Genomic DNA, 21,579 nt, shown 5'->3' with positions numbered 1-21,579 from the left:
CAAAATCCCATCACCAGATTTAAAACCATCAATAAATCTCTACATCAAGGAAAAATGGCAAAATGAATGGAACACCCAGACCATCAACAAATGTGGATACACCCAAACGTCAATGCTAAACCAAGAATTCACCAGGGACGACGCATAGATCAAGTCATACACACAAGGTGCCGAATCAGCCATGCCAGAATAACCCACCAACACCTGGTAAAAGGAGAACACCCACCAACCTGTGAAATCTGCCAAACACCTGAAACAGTAAAACATATTTTGATGGAATACCCCAAGTACACCAAGGAAAGAGAACAAGTGCACCTGCCTGAAACCATTCAAGTTCTTACACAGGACAACTCAAGAACAGTCCTAACCTACCTCACAGCCATAAAAATAAAGATGAAAATATAAAATGGACCAAAATATAAAGACAGATACATAATACCTATTGTAGCCATTAAATGACACAAATGTGTAAAACATGACGTTAAAATCCATACAAACAAACAATCTGTAGGGCCCTACTAATTTTACAGGAAAATTTGCTTAATTTTACAGACCTCGTTTTTCAAAAATCACAGATTGTTTTACAGAAAGATGCCACATTTCATGACAGTCATTAAATAACACTCATAAATTTAATGATAGAATAAATAGAAGCTATAAAACCTTAATAGTTAAAAGTAAACTAGAACATTCAGTGACTGTGCGAGACATTCTCGTACATGTTTTGACCCCCCGCCCCCAGAATTGGTTGGAGGTTTTCCCAGCTCAGTTACTCGAGTAGTGTTTTTAGCTGCTTTACACTTCGACATCTTGAACATTTTGACTAACCAATTGCAAGTGTAATGCCAAGTTCACTCTACACAACTGGATCTCTTGTAATCGGGAGTCTTTCAAGTCGGTGTGTACACGATCTATCACCAACTGGAATCGCAGGCGAGCTTCACTGGTCTCCTAAACTACGTTCTGTCACGAAAACAAACGCGAGAAGTGACGAGGGGTTTAATGATACCACATCCAAAAATGCACGTCAACAAGTAGCGAGCGATCAAAGTTTGTGCGCTGATGTGCAACGTAAAAGCAAGTAGGAAAAATAAAGGTTAATAAATATTTTTTTGCAATGCAACGTTGGTGTTATGTTTTGTAGAGAACGATAAGGTCAGAAATACTGTATAAAACGTGTGTGTATACCGATGTATTCTGATATAAACTATATTATGCCCCTGTCCCACCTTTTTACACTCCTACTTCTGCGATTCCCCTCATTCCGTATCTTACGTTCTCATTGGCTGTTCGACATAGCACTCATTGCCAGTCGGGCAACTCAGATTCAGATATCTGACATGCTAGAAATCTTGCTTCGGTCGCTCGGCGAGCCGCTCGGATTGAGTTGTTGGGTAGTGCACACACAGCGATTGAGAGCCGAGTTTCGATCGCCAAGCGAACGCCGAGTTGCTCCCGAGCCGGCAAATTTTAGAGCCGACCAGTCGGCGAGCGAAAATCAGGGCAAAAATCGTGTAGTGTGAACTAGGCATAACCAATCATCTTTAGAGTTGGCTGAGTTTATAAAGAAAGAAAGAAATTGTACATAGACAAACTATTGGAAGCATAATACTTTACTGACTTGTTCTTTTGATGCGCAGCACAGACTACAGAGAGATGATCACATGTGTAGAGAAGCACATTTTTCCATTGACTATGGAATCCCCAAAGGGACAAAATGCACTCAATATGTAAACACATAGATCAAACATTGTCAGCACACTACAGCACAGGAAAGTCTCTTACATTAACGTAATTGCCGTATGGATGCTAGGACCACCTCATGTTGCATATTTCGCCTCATATTTCATATGCTACCACTAAACACAAACCTTAAATATTGAACTTTACAGCAAATTGCATATAACACGGGAAACAACTGTGAATTAGGTAGGGTCTTAACTATCTGGTACATATAGATATGCAGAAGGAGAGGGAACAGGACAGGAGGCCTTGTGATGGATTGTCGTCCTGTGTGTTATTCCATTGCACCCAGTGATTCTGTGAAATCACCAACCTTGACCAGATAAAGCGGTGGTAAAACATAATAATGAAAGGTTTTTTTTGCCGAGGGTAAAGCACAGTTTCTATATTAAGAACTAAAAATTCAGGTGTGCAAAGCTAACGTCTTATGGAAGCCTTGACCTTTCTGTTACACAATGTTTCTGCATCTGTATGAATTCTTTAATTGCCGCAGTAATGGAGTTCTTTGTCACGAAATCCTCTTTGCTTGTGTATGATTGCTGTATTATACAGGCCTTCATGACTCCTGGTTTCTTTGTTGGAAGTGTCTTTGCTTTGCTGTTTCAATTCCGAGTCTATAAGGCCTTGGTGCTGAATGAATGAATGCTTTGTTTATGGAGATGTGTTTTGCTGTGGGAGGGCTCGGAGAAACCGCTCACCGTTTTAGCTCTTTTCACTGTCAGCTCTCACTGACTTTGTAACTATTGAGACTGAGAGCAAAGGAAAAAGTCAAAACGTAAGCAAGTAGCTGAGCCTTTACTGCCCACACGACCCTGGCCAGTGTCACAGCACTCTCTCACACCACATTCACCCACTTGCTTCTCTTCATTCATCCTCCACGTCTCTAACTGGTTCTTCTCCACTCTCTAACTTTGTGGCTACTGAGGAGTAAAGGGTCATGGAGCACGGTGGCACAAGGAACAGAAGCTTAAAGCGCAAACATAACCAAAAAATCATCTGCACAGTAATTACTGATGATCATGACAAGGCTGCTTTTATCCAGTGCCATCTGCTGATGAATAAAGTGTTTCTGCTTTAGTCTGCAGATGGACAAATATATCATTCATTCCATAATTAAATACAGACACTTTATTGCTTTACGTCATGTTGAGGTCCTCCACGATGACTTGTTGAAAATGATATGATGTGGCAGTCCTGGGATTTCAGTATACTCTGCAAATGTCCTTTTGTAAGTGAGTTTAAATCAGGAATTCCTTGGCCTAGGCAAAGGACCACTGTTCCTTGTACTTTGTAATGGGTGCTGACAGAATACAGTGGTACCTTGAAACTCGACGTCATTTGGTTCTGGAAGTGGCGTCAAGTTGACGTTGATTTGTAAGGTATTTTTTTCCCATAAGGATGTATGGGAAACCTGTTAATGTGTTCCATGGTCCCGTGAAACTGCATATATTTTAGGCTTATGTAAAATAATGGGGTTGTTTTTGACACTTATACACTAAAAATAACACAAATATAATATAAAAACAGTTAAAAATCAATAAAAAAGGGTGCTCAGGTAGCACAGCGGTAAAAACACACCCTGGAACCAGAGCTGGGATCTCAAATACATTGTATCGAATCTCAGCTCTGCCTGCCGGCTAGGCTGGGCGGCCACATGAACAACGATTGGCCTGTTGTTCAGATATGGGTGGGAATAAGCCGGATAGGGTCTCTGTCTCATAACTAATGCAACTGCAGGCTGATTGATGGCGCCTGCACAGAGAATGAGAAAAGAGTGCTCTCAGGGTGTGTCTCTCCGTACACAGTGCTGAGCTGCACTTCTCTCGTCAAAGTGTAGGTGAAAATGCATATGGCATGCTGCCCACATGTCGGAGGGTTAGCATCGTTCTCCTCAATCAGAGCGGGGATCGGCATTGGTGGAGAGGAAGCATGACTCAATCGGGCAATTGGACGCGCTAAAAAGGGAGAAAAAGGGGAGAAAATGCATAAATATATATATAAATCAATAAAAATGCAATAAAACCTGCACTTTACCTTTACTTTTTTATTGTTTCCTTACGCTTCTTAAACATGGAGATGCTTGATCTTGGAATACCGTATTCCTTAGCGAGTTCTGTAAAGGCGCATTCACATGAGAAGCGGCACACCTGCTTTTGCGCTGGCTGTGCCGTTATTTTTTATGGAGTGTGGAGGCGCACAAAGCTTAACGTGACTTATTGTACTAAAACAACGTGCGAGGAATTTCATTAGTAGAGAGAACTTATGATCAGTAATAATTAAGAAAGGTTTAGTGTTTCTGTGTCGTTTTTTAATACATTATAAAGCTAAACACAGATACATGTGGATGCTTTCGGGGGGAATTTGACTGTTATTCCACACAAATGCAGATTCGTCTCATATTCGCACTTTGATGACATTTTACGGCACCGCTCAAGCCAAGCGCTGAACAAAACGGCTGTCGCACACACGTCAAGTTTAGGAGATGTCGAGTTACAAGGTACCACTGTACCACTTTGTGATGGGTGCTGAATAAAAATACTTATATGAGCACAATGTGTTGACGCCTGGGTGGAGCAGTGGTAAAATATCCTAGCCCGCTACCACTGAGATTCAAACCTCAGAGTCAGTGCTGAGGTCAGGTTGGGTCCCTACACTGACATGATTGGCTATAAACCTCCAGGCAGTAGTAGTGGCTGAAACATCTAAATGTAGTAATTAATGTGGCTTACAGTATATAATTCATCTCAAAGGAGTTCAGGGTGGTTGAGGTCTAGGCTCTGTGCCATCCACTGGAGGTCCTCCATACCACAAGTCTTCATGGACTGTACTTTGTGTGTAGGAGCACAGTAATGCTTGATCAAAAAAAGGTCCTTTCCCAAACTGTCGACACAAAATTGGCAGCATGGTATTTATTTATTATGTAGAATTGGTGCCCAGGTGACGTAATAGTCTGTTGCACTAGCCTACCACCCTTAATATCCGGGTTTGAATCTCAGCGGTGCTATCGACAGCCAAGCATCTACACAGACTTGATTGGATATGTCTGGTGGGTTTGTGAAGCATTGCAAAGGATTTGCGCCTTTCCTTGCACCAAGTTTGTCCCTGTGGAGCCTTTCCCGCCGCAACCTTGGCCAGGATAAAGAGTTTGTTGAAAATTTGATTATATATATATATATACGTATATATATATATATATATATATATATACAGTACAGGCCAAAAGTTTGGATACACCTTCTCATTCCTGTGGTTTTTCTTAATTTTTTTAAATTTTCTACATTGTAGATTAATACTAAAGACATCCAAACTATGAAGGAACACATGTGGAATTATGTAGTAAACAAAAAAGTGTTAAACAAACCAGAATATGTTTTATATTTTAGATTCTTCAAAGTAGCCATCTTTTGCTTTAATGACAGATTTGCACACTCTTTGAAATTTTCTCAACCAGCTTTATTAGGTTTCCACCTGGAATGGTTTTCAATGAATGTTTGTGCCTTGTCTAGAGTTAATTTTTGGAATTTGTTGCTTTTTTAATGTGTTTGAGACCATCAGTTGGGTTGTGCAGAGGTAGAGTTGGTAAAATATAAAACATATTCTGGTTTGTTTAACACTTTTTGGTTCACTACATAATTCTTCATAGTTTGGATGTCTTCAGTATTAATCTACAATGTAGAAAATAAAAATAATCAAGAAAAAACATTGAAGAGAAGGTGTGTCCAAACTTTTGGCTGGTGTGTCCAAACTTTTGGCCTGTACTGTATATATATATATATATATATATATATATATATATATATATATATATATATATATATATATATAGCAAACACTGGAACTCCGTTTTTATTAGGGATGTCCACATGCTTTTGGCCAAATTGTTTATACTTCTTTAAATACTTGTATTACAAGTATTGTAAGGTAGGGGTGCGACCTTCTGGAGCATGTTTTCATCACCTTGCCCTGTGTCTGCGTGGGTTTCCTCTTGGAGCTCCGGTTTCCTCCCGCAGTCCAAAGACATGCAAGAGAGGTGAATCAGAGATACAAAAGTGTGTTTGACATGATGAATCTTATGTAATTAGTAACTACCTGCCCTGTCATAAATGTAACCAAAGTGTGTAAAACATGACGTTAAAATCCTAATAAATCAATTGTCATCACCTGAATGTTCTTTTTTGCAGGACCCTGGAATGACTCCACCCTCACCCCTTCTGGGGCAGAAGCAACTGCAGTTGCTGGAAGTCAAAGCCAGGGGGCGCTTTGGCTGTGTCTGGAAGGCCCAGCTTCTCAATGAACATGTGGCTGTAAAAATCTTCCCCATCCAGGTAATACTGAGTGTGATTGTGTTGTCAGCACTCATGATGAGATGTGAAAGAGGTACAATTGTGTTTTTGTTTGTTTTTTGACAGAATAAGCAGTCCTGGCAGAACGAGTATGAGATTTACAGCATGAGTGGAATGAAACATGAGAACATCCTTAACTTTATCGGGGCAGAGAAGAGAGGAAACGGCGTGGACATCGAGCTCTGGCTTATTACAACGTACCACGAGAAGGTACACTCGTGCACTTTTACATGCCAGATAAATAGTGATTAATTGGAAAAAGGTCAACTCGAAACAGTAGTACGAAGGCTAATACAACAATTTATAAGACAATTTATGAAAAGATATTTACAAGGTGTTACTGGAAAAGACATCCGAACTACTTTTGTGAGGGTTCATTTAAAACGTTTGCACACTAAAGACAACAATAGGAGCTTTAGGTCAAATAAAAAGAAAAATAGCTGAAACATCAGTCACACAAAGGGTCTGTTCAAAAACCTACTGAGCTGCCTACTGCCTACCTAGACAGCTGCCTAAGTAGAGAGAATTCTAATAAGACATCAAACTCATAAAGCAGGTTCAGACCAATAGGCTGAGCCGGCACAACCCGCTAGCATGCCAGCTAACATCTCCCTCTGTGTATTGACATCGGTTAAATCAGGGGTGGGCAATTTTTCCAAGGGGCCACATAAGAAACTGGGACTGTTGTGGAGGGCCGGACCAATGAGGTGAACTTAATTCTGCTCAATATAAATTTTATCTTTTTATTTACATTTACATTACATTTTCAGCATTTAGCAGATGCCTTTATCCAAAGCGATTTACAATACAGTTACAGTATACAGTCTGAGCAATTGAGGGTTAAGGGCCTTGCTCAAGAGCCCAACAGCAGCAATTCAGAAGTTCATGTGTTGTTAAAAACTCCACCGTCAATCACACTCAGTTCTGTTCGCATTACAGTGAAGCTGATACACTCGCGCGCACACACGCATACGCAAATCGAAATCTGCGGATATTTAAAGGCACAGCGCTCCTGTCAAAATCAGTCCTGTTATATTGCATGTTTGATGTACATTTATTTACATCTAATTTTTAATTGCCACGAACCTCATGCGGGCCGGTTGGGGGTGGCCGTACAATGCCCAGGTCTGGGTTAAATTGTCACTGACAAGCCTGAACATGCAAATGAATGACACTTGTACACCTTTATACAAATATAAAATATACAAATACATTTATTTACAGATTGAAAAGAGCTAGTTGTGCCGCACTAAATGCAGAGATTGCCTTCACCACTAAGGAAGCATCAGATGCTCCCTCATTTTTCAGTCAAATTTTTTATTTGAAATAAGGCACCTGGGTAGGCAGCATTTCAAGGTATCTAAGAATTTAGACAGCCTTCTTCTCGAGAGCGTGCGTAGGATGACGTAACTGCTGTTTATGTAGAGAGCTCAATACGTTTTTGGACAGACCCAATATATGTGACAATATTTTAATTAAATGAACTATCTTCATTATAATCAACGGTTTTATTTTGGGTCAGGGTGACAGTGGGTCCGGTTCAATCAGGAAACCATTGTCGCAAAGCAGGAATACCCTGGCCATTGTCACAATCCATCGCAGGGCTTAGGCCATCCAGAAGCACTAGGTCCTTTAGCCATCCTGTTAGCATTAGGTGAACTGAAATCATGTCTAAGGTGTCCACATACTTTTGACAGTAAAGTTTCCCATTTGGTCTGGACTGTGTATGATCTAAAAATATTTTTTTTGTTTTTGTTCACCACATTTCAAAGGGAATCACCATGCACAAGGCAGTATTACCCCAGACATGGCGCCAGTCCATCTCACGTCTTCGTCTTAATTTTTGAGTGTTATGTATGGCGCGATGACTGCTGTGAACATGGCACTTTTTTTTAAAAAATCTGAGAAATCTATAAATTAAGCACATTTTCCATTGAATTTAGTAGAGATGCCCAGCCGGCCGAAATTAGACTGCTGTGCTGGCTAAGCACATTATAGATAATAGATAAGTAATGCTGAAAGCTAATTTGCTCACTATTTCTTGCAAAACCTGTGTAATAAACCTTCATGTAAACATAAAAGTGTGTATCTTGGTAAACTACTTACTTGGTAAACTACTTACCAGTGTATGTGTGCTGACTATTTGAAGGGCTTTTAGTGTGAGAATATGACAGTGAAACAATCAGTTCTTCACAGCAGGTAGGAAAAAGCACACAGGAGGAAATATTCACAGGAAATACTGTACATTAAAACTTCACTTTTTCAGAGCTTACATAAGCATTCCTACATCAGCAGCTTACATAAGAACAGTACACACAGAACGTACCGAGGAAGCAGAGTGCAAAAATAAAATGGTATATTTAGAAAAGTACACTCATGAATGTTTCTAGTTGGTGAAGACATCAGTTGGCTTAGTGGGTTGCTTCAATTAAAAAAACATATTTCGATTCCTTTTTAAATAATAATAATCTTAATGTATAACCCTATTTTGCCAGATGTTCGTGGACACCTGACCATGAGCTTGTTGGACACCCTATTCAAAAACTATGAGCATTAATATGGAGTTGCGTACCCCGTTGTGGCTATTACAGTCTCTGCTATTTTTTTTTTGAGCTGTGTATGAGAATTTGCATTCGTTACATCAAGCTGTGCAATATGCTCACCCACTACTGGTGAGATCACACTTTGAATCTTTTAAGTCTTGACTGTGCATACGATCAGACCACAGGGAAACAACGAAAGTTTCCAGAGCAACAGAAATGCATCAGTAATTATTCATGTTTAGTCTTTACCTTATCTTTTCCACACAATCACCAAGTGCTGCATTCATTTTAGCAGATTTAAGTGTTTATAATTTCAACATTTACAGGTTTTTTAATGTAGATGAGAGCAGAAAACGTTACTTCACAGAGCCAAGTAGAGGCATAACTTAGAGGAGATAACTTTTAGTTCCACGGACAGAATGAGTCTACCTTGGCTACCGCTCTGTGGTAATAGCCAGTTTAATTAAGCCTCCCACCTGTACGGAAAGCAAGGCACACAAGGTGTTCTGTAGTAAAAACAGAGAGCTGACTGAGGAAAGAAACTCAAAGTACACACACTTCGCTTCATACGAATCGACTCCTGACTCACCTATACCGATATTGTAAACAGAGCATCTCTCACTATACACCTCTCTTAAAGACACACACAACCATGTATTTTTAAGTTTTGCTAGCCAACGGTCCTTTTTTCAGACTGAACTGGACAACATTAAATATGCGTGAGTGCGTGGTCAGTGAGTCTAATCAAATGTGTCTCCTGTGTGTGAAAAATGAATTGCTTTAGTTTTAGAAGTAAAAAAATCTCATGTCACGCCCCCCTGGACAGGTACTTGCGCCCCACAGGTTGAAAACCCTTGCATTAGACCACACGAATACAGCATAAGTTCCTGATGGATACTACAAAGAGTTCTCAACCTGTGGCCTGTGAGCTGTTTGTATACTGTACCAGATATACAGTGTATCACAAAAGTGAGTACACCCCTCACATTTCTGCAAATATTTCATTATATCTTTTCATGGGACAACACTATAGACATGAAACTTGGATATAACTTAGAGTAGTCAGTGTACAGCTTGTATAGCAGTGTAGATTTACTGTCTTCTGAAAATAACTCAACACACAGCCATTAATGTCTAAATAGCTGGCAACATAAGTGACAGTGAACATGTCCAAATTGTGCCCAAATGTGTCGTTGTCCCTCCCTGGTGTCATGTGTCAAGGTCCCAGGTGTAAATGGGGAGCAGGGCTGTTAAATTTGGTGTTTTGGGTACAATTCTCTCATACTGGCCACTGGATATTCAACATGGCACCTCATGGCAAAGAACTCTCTGAGGATGTGAGAAATAGAATTGTTGCTCTCCACAAAGATGGCCTGGGCTATAAGAAGATTGCTAACACCCTGAAACTGAGCTACAGCATGGTGGCCAAGGTCATACAGCGATTTTCCAGGACAGGTTCCACTCGGAACAGGCTTCGCCAGGGTCGACCAAAGAAGTTGAGTCCACGTGTTCGGCGTCATATCCAGAGGTTGGCTTTAAAAAATAGACACATGAGTGCTGCCAGCATTGCTGCAGAGGTTGAAGATGTGGGAGGTCAGCCTGTCAGTGCTCAGACCATACGCCGCACACTGCATCAACTCGGTCTGCATGGTCGTCATCCCAGAAGGAAGCTGACGCACAAGAAAGCCCGCAAACAGTTTGCTGAAGACAAGCAGTCCAAGAACATGGATTACTGGAATGCCCTGTGGTCTGACGAGACCAAGATAAACTTGTTTGGCTCAGATGGTGTCCAGCATGTGTGGCGGCGCCCTGGTGAGAAGTACCAAGACAACTGTATCTTGCCTACAGTCAAGCATGGTGGTGGTAGCATCATGGTCTTGGGCTGCATGAGTGTTGCTGGCACTGGGGAGCTGCAGTTCATTGAGGGAAACATGAATTCCAACATGTACTGTGACATTCTGAAACAGAGCATGATACCCTCCCTTCGAAAACTGGGCCTCATGGCAGTTTTCCAACAGGATAACGACCCCAAACACAACCTCCAAGATGACAACTGCCTTGCTGAGGAAGCTGAAGGTAAAGGTGATGGACTAAACCCAATTGAGCACCTGTGGCGCATCCTCAAGTGGAAGGTGGAGGAGTTCAAGGTGTCTAACATCCACCAGCTCCGTGATGTCATCATGGAGGAGTGGAAGAGGATTCCAGTAGCAACCTGTGCAGCTCTGGTGAATTCCATGCCCAGGAGGGTTAAGGCAGTGCTGGATAATAATGGTGGTCACACAAAATATTGACACTTTGGGCACAATTTGGACATGTTCACTGTGGGGTGTACTCACTTATGTTGCCAGCCATTTAGACATTAATGGCTGTGTGTTGAGTTATTTTCAGAAGACAGTAAATCTACACTGCTATACAAGTTGTACACTGACTACTTTAAGTTATATCCAAGTTTCATGTCTATAGTGTTGTCCCATGAAAAGATATAATAAAATATTTGCAGAAATGTGAGGGGTGTACTCACTTTTGTGATACACTGTAGGTGTGGTCTACACCATGCTGTAGTCAGATCAGTCCTATATAATAATACTGTCATTGAGTTGTCCAGTGGTCCTTGGGGAGTGATATTGAGTCAGAGCTATCTACTATAGTCTACTACTTAATGTTAACATAGAGGAACATGCCGCTCAGGTGGCGCAGCTGTAAAAAGACATGCTGCAACCAGAGCTGGATTCTAGATACACCGTATCAAATCCAGCTCTGCTTCACCGGTTCGAAGCTGGGCGGCTGTATGAGCAACGATTGGCTGGTTGCTCAGTTGGGGGGCGGGACAAAGAATCGGATGTGGGTCTCTCTCTGTCAGAATGCGATTACGACCTCTGTCGGCTGATTAGAGGTGCCTGCACAGGGATGAGGAACAGTGCCCTTAGGGTGTGTCTCTCCGCATGCAACGCTAGGTGGCGCCAAACTCATCAATGTGTGGGTGGCAAAGATGCATCTGGCTGCTGTCCATGTTTCGGAGGGGATATGGGTTAGCTTCGATCTCCTCGGTCAGGGCAGAGTTCGGCATAGACAGAGAGGAAGCACGATGCAAATTGAACAATTGGATGCGCTAAAGGAGGAGAAAAAGGGAAAAAATTTAAAAAAAAAATAAAAACTGTCAAAAAGAAAGTTAAACTTATTTCAGTAATGGCTGGATGAAACAAGAAAAATACACCGCATGGCTAAAGCCAATATCGAGCAATTCACTTCTTTCTACCTTCTATCTGCTCCATATGCCCAGTGATAAAACAGGAGGGCAAAACCACTTAGGATGACCATGCTGGAACAGAAAAAACACCAGAATCACGTTTAAATAACCCAACAAACCAAGGCAAAGCACACATTAGTATCCAAGCCATCAGGTACGCAGCAGTTTCTTCTTAAAGAGATACTGAAGGTGTGTTAAATATTCATAGTTATGTTCAGCCCTACTTTACAAGCACACGGCCTTCTATAATTCTGTTACATCATTCTAATAGATGTGTTTCTGCTTGTGGGCGAAGCAGTTTGGCTGTGGTCAGTACGGCAGTGTTTAGGTTTTTGTCAGGCATAAATGGCAACTTTAGCTGCGGCTTGTTCTAGCCCAGCTTATTAAAAGTATGAGAATCACTGGTTTATAGTAACAATAATGTTACAGTATATATATATATATACAGTGTATCACAAAAGTGAGTACACCCCTCACATTTCTGCAGATATTTAAGTATATCTTTTCATGGGACAACACTGACAAAATGACACTTTGACACAATGAAAAGTAGTCTGTGTGCAGCTTATATAACAGTGTAAATTTATTCTTCCCTCAAAATAACTCAATATACAGCCATTAATGTCTAAACCACCGGAAACAGAAGTGAGTACACCCCTTAGTGAAAGTTCCTGAAGTGTGAATATTTTGTGTGGCCACCATTATTTCCCAGAACTGCCTTAACTCTCCTGGGCATGGAGTTTACCAGAGCTTCACAGGTTGCCACTGGAATGCTTTTCCACTCCTCCATGACGACATCACGGAGCTGGCAGATATTCGAGACTTTGCGCTCCTCCACCTTCCGCTTGAGGATGCCCCAAAGATGTTCTATTGGGTTTAGGTCTGGAGACATGCTTGGCCAGTCCATCACCTTTACCCTCAGCCTCTTCAATAAAGCAGTGGTCGTCTTAGAGGTGTGTTTGGGGTCATTATCATGCTGGAACACTGCCCTGCGACCCAGTTTCCGGAAGGAGGGGATCATGCTCTGCTTCAGTATTTCACAGTACATATTGGAGTTAATGTGTCCCTCAATGAAATGTAACTCCCCAACACCTGCTGCACTCATGCAGCCCCAGACCATGGCATTCCCACCACCATGCTTGACTGTAGGCATGACACACTTATCTTTGTACTCCTCACCTGATTGCCGCCACACATGCTTGAGACCATCTGAACCAAACAAATTATTCTTGGTCTCATCAGACCATAGGACATGGTTCCAGTAATCCATGTCCTTTGTTGACATGTCTTCAGCAAACTGTTTGCGGGCTTTCTTGTGTAGAGACTTCAGAAGAGGCTTCCTTCTGGGGTGACGGCCATGCAGACCAATTTGATGTAGTGTGCGGCGTATGGTCTGAGCACTGACAGGCTGACCCCCCACCTTTTCAATCTCTGCAGCAATGCTGACAGCACTCCTGCGCCTATCTTTCAAAGACAGCAGTTGGCTGTGACGCTGAGCACGTGCACTCAGCTTCTTTGGACGACCAACGCGAGGTCTGTTCTGAGTGGACCCTGCTCTTTTAAAACGCTGGATGATCTTGGCCACTGTGCTGCAGCTCAGTTTCAGGGTGTTGGCAATCTTCTTGTAGCCTTGGCCATCTTCATGTAGCGCAACAATTCGTCTTTTAAGATCCTCAGAGAGTTCTTTGCCATGAGGTGCCATGTTGGAACTTTCAGTGACCAGTATGAGAGAGTGTGAGAACTGTACTACTAAATTGAACACACCTGCTCCCTATGCACACCTGAGACCTAGTAACACTAACAAATCACATGACATTTTGGAGGGAAAATGACAAGCAGTGCTCAATTTGGACATTTAGGGGTGTAGTCTCTTAGGGGTGTACTCACTTTTGTTGCCGGTGGTTTAGACATTAATGGCTGTATATTGAGTTATTTTGAGGGAAGAATAAATTTACACTGTTATATAAGCTGCACACAGACTACTTTTCATTGTGTCAAAGTGTCATTTTTTCAGTGTTGTCCCATGAAAAGATATACTTAAATATCTGCAGAAATGTGAGGGGTGTACTCACTTTTGTGATACACTGTATATATATATATATATAATATTTTATTTATATTTTTTATGCATTTTCTCCCCTTTTTCTCCCCCTTTTTTAGCGCGTCCAATTACATCGTCGGAATTGCACCATTTTGACATAGAGAGACCCATATCCGCCTTAGTCACGCCCACCTGAACAACCGGCCAATCGTTGTTCATGTAGCCGCTCAGTCTTCAGCCAGCAAGGCAGAGCTGAGATTCGATACAATGTATTTGAGATTCAACCCAGTCTGGTTGCAGCGTGTGTTTTTACCGCTGCGCCACCTGAACGGCACATTAAGGAAATATTTGAGTGTGTTGCACTGCGATGGATTGGCACCCGGTTCAGGGTGTGTTTCTACCTTCAGTCCAGTGTTTCTGTGTGGCACAGGATCTACCATGATTCTAAACTGTGATAATGAATGAAGTACTGCATCACATTACCCTCGCATAAACATCATCCATTAATTTAAGCCAGAAAACTACAGAAAACTTTAAAACTACAGGTTTTTATCTCGATCTCAAAATTTAAGAACAGCATTAGGAATATTTTTACTAATACATGTACTTGTTTTACTATGAATTGACTGTTTTACTATTATGATTATAATTTTTGTTTCGTTTTTCCCTTCTTTTCCCCCGTTGATGATGTATTCCCTCTTTCTTAAGTAGACTCTTAAATTAAAGGTTAAAAAATAAAAAATAAATAAGCCTGTTTCAAGGAAACTCCTGATTCTTAAAGGTTGTATTGAGTGAATAAATGCTACTGACCTAACAAATATAATTAAACATAAATAAATAAATCATCACTTTAAAAGTGAAGGGCATTCTATTCGACCTCTGTAAGCTAATGTGGGCGGCATAGGGTCTCGCAGCACAGGTTAACTCTGCCCCCTGGTGGCTAGAGTAAGCCACACTTTTTTTTTTACAAGTGACCGCAATAAATAACGTGTGTGTGTTTGCTTGTGTTTTCAGGGCTCACTGACTGATTACCTAAAGGCTAATGTGGTGTCTTGGAATGAGCTGTGTCACATATCTCAGACGTTTGCGCGAGGTTTGGCGTATCTACACGAAGACATCCCGGGCCTGAAGGACGGACATAAGCCTGCTGTTGCTCACCGGTACTAACACTCTTTTTGTCAATTTTCCCTGCAAATTAAAGTAAAAGGACCAACTGGAGGTCTAATTACAATAATAAAAAGACTTATATCTGGATTTGTGCTATAATGTTCAAAAACATAATTTTGGTTTCTTGACTGTTTCCAGTTTTGTAATCTAAAATGAATGATTTAAACTGATTTTAACTTGAACAGGTTTGTGTGTTGGTAACATGCCACCAGTCTATTAACAACTGGTGCATAATGCAATGTATAGTTTTTAGTCTACATACTTTTTATGCAGTTTTTGGATGCATATTTGACGTCTTTTTGTGTGATGGTGTATGTGTAACCAGTTAATGACAAAAAGTACTGCCGTCACGGTTAATGTGTTCCAACAATTTAGTTAGTAAAAAACACTTGAAACCATTAAGTGCTTTTTTAATTGTTTGTGGGTTTTCAGAAAATCTGCTGGTTAAAAAATAGACTGTAAAATACTTATTATTATGATTGTTTGTTTGTTTGTTTATTAGGATTTTAACGTCATGTTTTACACTTTGGTTACATTGATGACAGGAACGGTAGTTATTCATTACACAAGGTTCATCAGTTCACACAAGGTTATATCGAACACAGTCCTGGACAATTTAGTGTCTCCAATTCACCTCACTTGCATGTCTTTGGACTGTGTGAGGAAAGCGGAGCATCCGGAGTAAACCCATGCAGACACAGGGAGAACATGCAAACTCCACACAGAAAGGACCTGGACCGCCCCACCTGGGGATATTATTATTATTAGTAGTTGTAGTAGTAGTAGTAGTAGTAATGTAGTACTGCAGAAAGTTCTATAATGCTATTTGGCCAAACTTTGGCATGACCGCCATAGTTCTGAATAGTGAATGAGTGACTCTCGCAACACTAAGCCTCATATGAACTCGCCTTGTGCAGATAAAAAGATGCAGTCGGCTACTGCACACGTCAGAGGGGGCATGTGTTGTGTCCACTACAGGTATGTGTAATATATCAAATTCAGCCACAGGACTTTTGTGTCAATCTTCAGCAGGTATCAAAGTCAACAAAACTGGAACCCAGCACAGTGTAGAAAGCACAGTATCATGTCTTGTTAATAAATAATAATAAATAAAAATGAGCAAAATAAAAATAGCCGTTATGGTTTTACAATCCCTCATTTCTCTCTCTCTCTCTCTCTAGGGATATTAAGAGTAAGAATATTCTACTGAAGAATAATTTGGCAGCCTGCATTGCTGATTTTGGACTTGCACTCAAGTTTGAGGCAGGACGATCAGCAGGTGACACACATGGACAGGTGAGCTCCGATCCCCACAGCCCTTCTCTCTCTCTCTCTCTCTCTCTCTCTCTCTCTCTCTCTCTCTCTCTCTCTCTCTCACACACACACACACACACACACACACACACACACACACACACACACACACACACACACACACACACATTATAGAAGAATCTCCAGTGTACTTTTGAAGGGAACTTCACAAGTTTAGAACAGCCCTACAGGCAAAACAGTCTCTACATCTTCAGTAAACATTCTAAATAATTAAATAGTGCTGGAATGAACATACCTTCTGATTCAGTTCTTTCTAAAGTGTATTAATGAGGCGGTGTACTTGTTACATCCATTCTCATGGGTGATTGTGCACTATAGACACCTGCAGGTGTTCATAATTTTATTGCTGTAGCTCCCTTAGTCATATTTACATTATTTGTTTGATCTCAGTAAATAAACAGACACACAGCACCAGTATTTAATTTTACCTCGTGTACAGATGTTTCTTCAAAGGTAACAGTTATTGTCTTAGGAAATATGTTTATTCTTACTGCATTTATTGTCCCCACTCAGAACTCAGCATCCATGCTTATAACAGGCGACATTGTTAGACACTGGGTCTGTTCAAAAACCTAGTGAGCCCCCTTAACCCTTTGATGCACAAGCTAAGCAAACTGCTTCTAATGCACAGCATTGACCCATATTCATCCATTCAAGAATATTTTCATATGCACATTAGTCAGTTATTCATGTATTTACTGTCTTAGCTAATAAAAGCTATCTATACTAGAATATGTAAACAGCTAGCAAGCAAATAGTATTGGACATATTCAAGATACAAGAGCCTAATCTTTGGTTGTCTTTCAAAAGATCAGTAAATATGTTTTTTACAAATGTCAGTAGTTCCTGTCAAATTCCATAGTAAATACATAAGGGTCATTTTTGACCCATGTTGTGCATTAGAAGGGTAGTGATACAAAAATGATTTTTTATTAAAAAAGTAAAAAATATAAAACTGAAATAAGGATTTGTGATGATCAAAAACAAGTTAATTGAGGAATTCATGGAAGCTTGAATGACAAAATTAATTTATTGCAAAGATATAGAAAATAAAAACTCAGTTGGGTCACTTTTGACCCAGGTTGTGCATCAAAGGGTTAAAAGCCTACTGCCGAATTTGCAAATAAATGACACTTGTGCACTTAACAAATTAAAAATTAATGAGAATTTATTTACATTTGAAAAGAACTCAATTTGTTGCTTCGCATTTGTCCAGCCTTTTTTTTTGTGAGAAAAGTTCTGCACTGAATGCTGGGATTGCCTTCAGTGCTAAAGAAGCATTGGATTCTCCTTCGTAATTCAGTCAGAATATCACTCCGAATGAGGCATTTCAGTAGGCAGCATTTTAAGGCATCTAAGAGTTTGAACAACCTTTTCTGGAGCGTGCCTGGGATGGCGTAAAATGCTGTTTATGTAGAGAGCTCACTAGGTTTTCAGACAGACCTAATGTGTGCATGCATTCTAGATGAACCTGAAATAATGTATAATGTGTATGTATAGGTGGGTACTCGGCGCTACATGGCTCCGGAGGTGCTGGAGGGGGCCATAAATTTTCAGCGGGACGCCTTCTTAAGGATAGACATGTACGCTGCAGGCCTCGTGCTGTGGGAACTGGCGTCACGATGCACTGCTGCCGATGGTAACACAAACTCTCTCTCTCTCTGTTTCTCTCTTATGTCATGTGCCCTCAGCTTAAAGCTAACTATGTATAGAAGATTAGTGCTTACACACAGAACATAATCTCCCTGACCTGACCTTCACACCCACATAACACAGGTCGACTGAACTCCTTGTGTGTGTTTGTTTTTCAGGTCCAGTAGATGAATATGCATTACCGTTTGAGGAGGAGGTGGGCCAGCACCCGTCTCTAGAGGACATGCAGGAAGTTGTCGTACACAAAAAGCTCAGACCTTTGTTGAGAGAGTACTGGCAGAAACATGCTGTGAGTCACTCACACACAAACAACATGAGAAAACCAAAACATTTTGGTTGTATTATACTGTAATTGTACTGTAAACTGAGAAACTCTACTGAAAACAACTGCAAGGAACTGTTAACCTCAGCCCCCAATAAAAATTTAATTAAACTCTACACTCTCACAATTATGCAAATGACACCCTAATCCCTAGCCACACCAATAAGCAAACAAATTAACCCCCACTTTGACTTTTCAAAGACAGAACCTATTATTCATTTATAATAATAGCCATATCAGCTGACCTGGCTTTAAGAATCAGACAAACAACCAGGTATAAATCTAAAGTGCCACAGGCCAAATTCATCCACCTGGTAAAGATAAAAGCATACACAAATAAAATACGACGGACACAGTGGGATATTCCGCTATCACACCAGCGCTGGGATTCTCCCTGGTTTGAATCTCAGCTCTGCTACAGGTCGGCTGGGCGCCCCCTAGCAGGCACAATTGGCAGTCTGCTAGGTGGAAAAGACTGGACTAATAAGTGGGCAGGGTCTTCAAAACACTGTGCAAGGACCCTGATTAGCAGCCCGAGGCGCCTGTGCAGAGGTGGAGGAGCATATACATATTCGGGATCGGACTATACATATTCGGGCAAGTAAGAAGGGTTTAAGTGACTGCACACGCCTCGGAGGGGAGATGGGGCAGGCGAATATACCCTCCTTGGATGCGATCAGGATCCTCTGCAGTGGAAGACTAATTGACTATGCTAAAAATAAGCTCTCTCTCAGTCTCTCAGACACGACCAATTACTACTCCCAACCAAAATATAAAAGTGCGGAAACTTTTTGAATTAAATTACTATACATGTTCTCTGTTAAGAATTTTACTGTTAAGCTTTATATTATTACAAATTCTGCATGTTTGTGTGTGTTGTCGTGTCACGCAGGGTCTGGCCACTCTGTGTGAGACCATAGAGGAGTGCTGGGATCACGAGGCCGAGGCGCGCCTCTCGGCTGGCTGTGTGGAGGAGCGCATCATCACTATGCAGCGGCAGACCAACCTCATCGCCCCTGACGACATCCTCACCGTCGTCACTATGGTGACCAACCTGGACTACCCACCCAAAGAGTCCAGTCTGTGATGCATCAGCCGATCAGACTGCAGCAGCAGGACAACCTAGAACGGGAGTTGTGGCAGAAAGTCTCCGGCTCTTTTTGGAAGCACTTCCGGCTTCCAGTGCACGTGTGTGTATGTTAGCTTGTGTACGGACACACTGGTGTGTGACATGATTTACTCCTTGTTGAGTCCTGGGGAGGAAAGGAAACATGAAAACCAATTACTATACACACGACCACGCAAAGGACCTTCACACTGGAGCCTGAAGAAAGGAAGTCACCGCTGTTATTTTTCACAAGCGAAAGATTTCCTGTTTTTCTTTGTTGTCGTTTTTAAAGAGTGAAGACTTATTGTAAACTTGGTTTGGTTTTAGCATAAAAAGGGCAACAGTCATTTAAACCGCACTTGCTTTCCACTCCTGTGTGTTTCTTCTGAATTATTATGGAATCTGCCAATTAGAAACCGCTTCTGAATGTCCACTACTACTACTACTACTACTACTACTACTACAAACACCCATAAACACATCTACATTAAATGTATTCAGCAGGGAGGCACCAATCCAGTGCTGAGTATTAGTATTAAAGTTGATACTGGCCCAGAACGCTGGATTTTGGATTGCATATAACACCAGTCCTGATCTGATCCACCACACATTACAAACTGGCTTAAAGAACGCCTCCATCATGCCTGCAAAGCCATGGTCATGCTAGCATTTTGGCCAAACATCTCAGTCATATTTGCCACAATTAAATTGCTAACCTTGGGTGCTGACATCTCGTTGGTTCGAAACTCAGTTCTGCCACCCGCCTACATGCTGGGCGCCTACATGAACAACAATTGGCTGTTGTTCAAGGGTACGGTGCCTGAGGGGACATCATAACCGATGCAGTTACGACCTCTGCTGGCCGATTGATGCCGCCTGCACAGAGTCAAGGGATAGTGTGATCAGGATGTGTCTCTCCATACACAAAGCTGATCCACATATGAACTTGCCTCGTGCAGGTGAAAAGATGCCGTCGGTACTGCACACATGTCGGAGGGGGCGTGTGTTAGTCACAGCTCTCCTCAGTCAGAATGGAGATTAACATCAGTAGAGGGGAAGTGTAATGAGTATATTGAGAGTAAAATTGGGGGGGAAATGCAATAAAGAAATTATTGACCTTGATTCATAGCTTAAATTAGTCAACGACATCAAGTTAAACTGTTTTGCATTTTAGTTCACAAATTCCTGCCAGCATGCTTCTAAGTGCCACAACAGAAATTGTTTTGCCCTATTGTTGGTGGGTCATGAGCTTAACAATGCCATATGTAGATCCCTACTAAATTCACAGAAAAATGTGCTACTTGGGTAACTGAGTTATATGTTAAATTGCTAAACACAAACCTTACAATTTGAATTATACAGCAAATTGCATATTACACAGGAAATGGCTCATTTCATGGTCCATGACCATCCACACCTAGAAGCTGATTGACCCTGCCTTGCATTTACATGAAAACAGACGTCCGAGCAGCTGAGGGTTAAGGTCCATGACGATGCTAGGCCTCCCAACCTTCCAATCAATAACACTGACTCTAACCGCTTTCTCTCATCCGTGTCAATCACGTGTTGCCAGCACATGTTCAGTGTCTAAGTTCATGTGTATGAAAAGAGCTGGCGTACTTGGAGTAGAGCACTAAGTGCCCTATTTTATAAACTATTTAAAGCTAACAGCTACAGTTACTTTTAAATGACTATTCTTTATCTAGGGGTGTAGAAACCATGGGAGACAGTGAGGCATGTTCCCTCCAATATTTAAATGTATTTTCCTCTCGATTAAATCATTTCTATTATGTGTAAATGAATATCCTGTCTAAGTCTCTCTATGCCTTTGCTTTCATCCAGCCATGTGTGTTTCTGGCTTAGTTAGGCAGCTTTCACATTCACTTTGTTTAGTACGAGGCCAGGCGCATATGCATTTCACATGATACGTAGTAAAGCCGCTTTCTGCTGGCTGTGCCATTAGTGCCTAGTTCACACTACACGATTTTTGCCCCGATTTTGGCTCGCCTAATAGATTTGCCGGCTCAGGAGCAACTCGGCGTTCGCTCGGCGATCGAAACTCGGCTCTCAATTGCTA

General features: G+C 41.4%; 1 protein-coding gene across 3 annotated transcripts in view; it reads left to right on the top strand.

Moving 5' to 3' along the window:
- The window catches only part of acvr2ab (activin A receptor type 2Ab), a 105,084-nt gene extending 83,780 nt beyond the window's left edge, over positions 1-21,304 (top strand). For all 3 annotated transcript variants that reach the window (XM_062997782.1, XM_062997783.1, XM_062997784.1), the window contains 7 exons: positions 5,925-6,068; positions 6,153-6,296; positions 14,932-15,077; positions 16,266-16,380; positions 17,920-18,058; positions 18,231-18,361; positions 19,287-21,304. In XM_062997782.1, the coding sequence (XP_062853852.1) occupies positions 5,925-6,068; positions 6,153-6,296; positions 14,932-15,077; positions 16,266-16,380; positions 17,920-18,058; positions 18,231-18,361; positions 19,287-19,481 (1,014 nt within the window). In that variant the 3' untranslated portion in view covers positions 19,482-21,304. The remainder of the gene's footprint in view (positions 1-5,924; positions 6,069-6,152; positions 6,297-14,931; positions 15,078-16,265; positions 16,381-17,919; positions 18,059-18,230; positions 18,362-19,286) is intronic.
- The last annotated feature ends 275 nt before the right edge of the window (positions 21,305-21,579 follow it).

This window comes from Trichomycterus rosablanca, chromosome 6 (genome assembly GCF_030014385.1).
Source record: "Trichomycterus rosablanca isolate fTriRos1 chromosome 6, fTriRos1.hap1, whole genome shotgun sequence".
In the NCBI taxonomy this organism is placed as follows: domain Eukaryota; kingdom Metazoa; phylum Chordata; class Actinopteri; order Siluriformes; family Trichomycteridae; genus Trichomycterus; species Trichomycterus rosablanca.
Note: the sequence above shows the minus strand (reverse complement) of the source record. Positions and strands in the feature narration are given on the sequence as shown.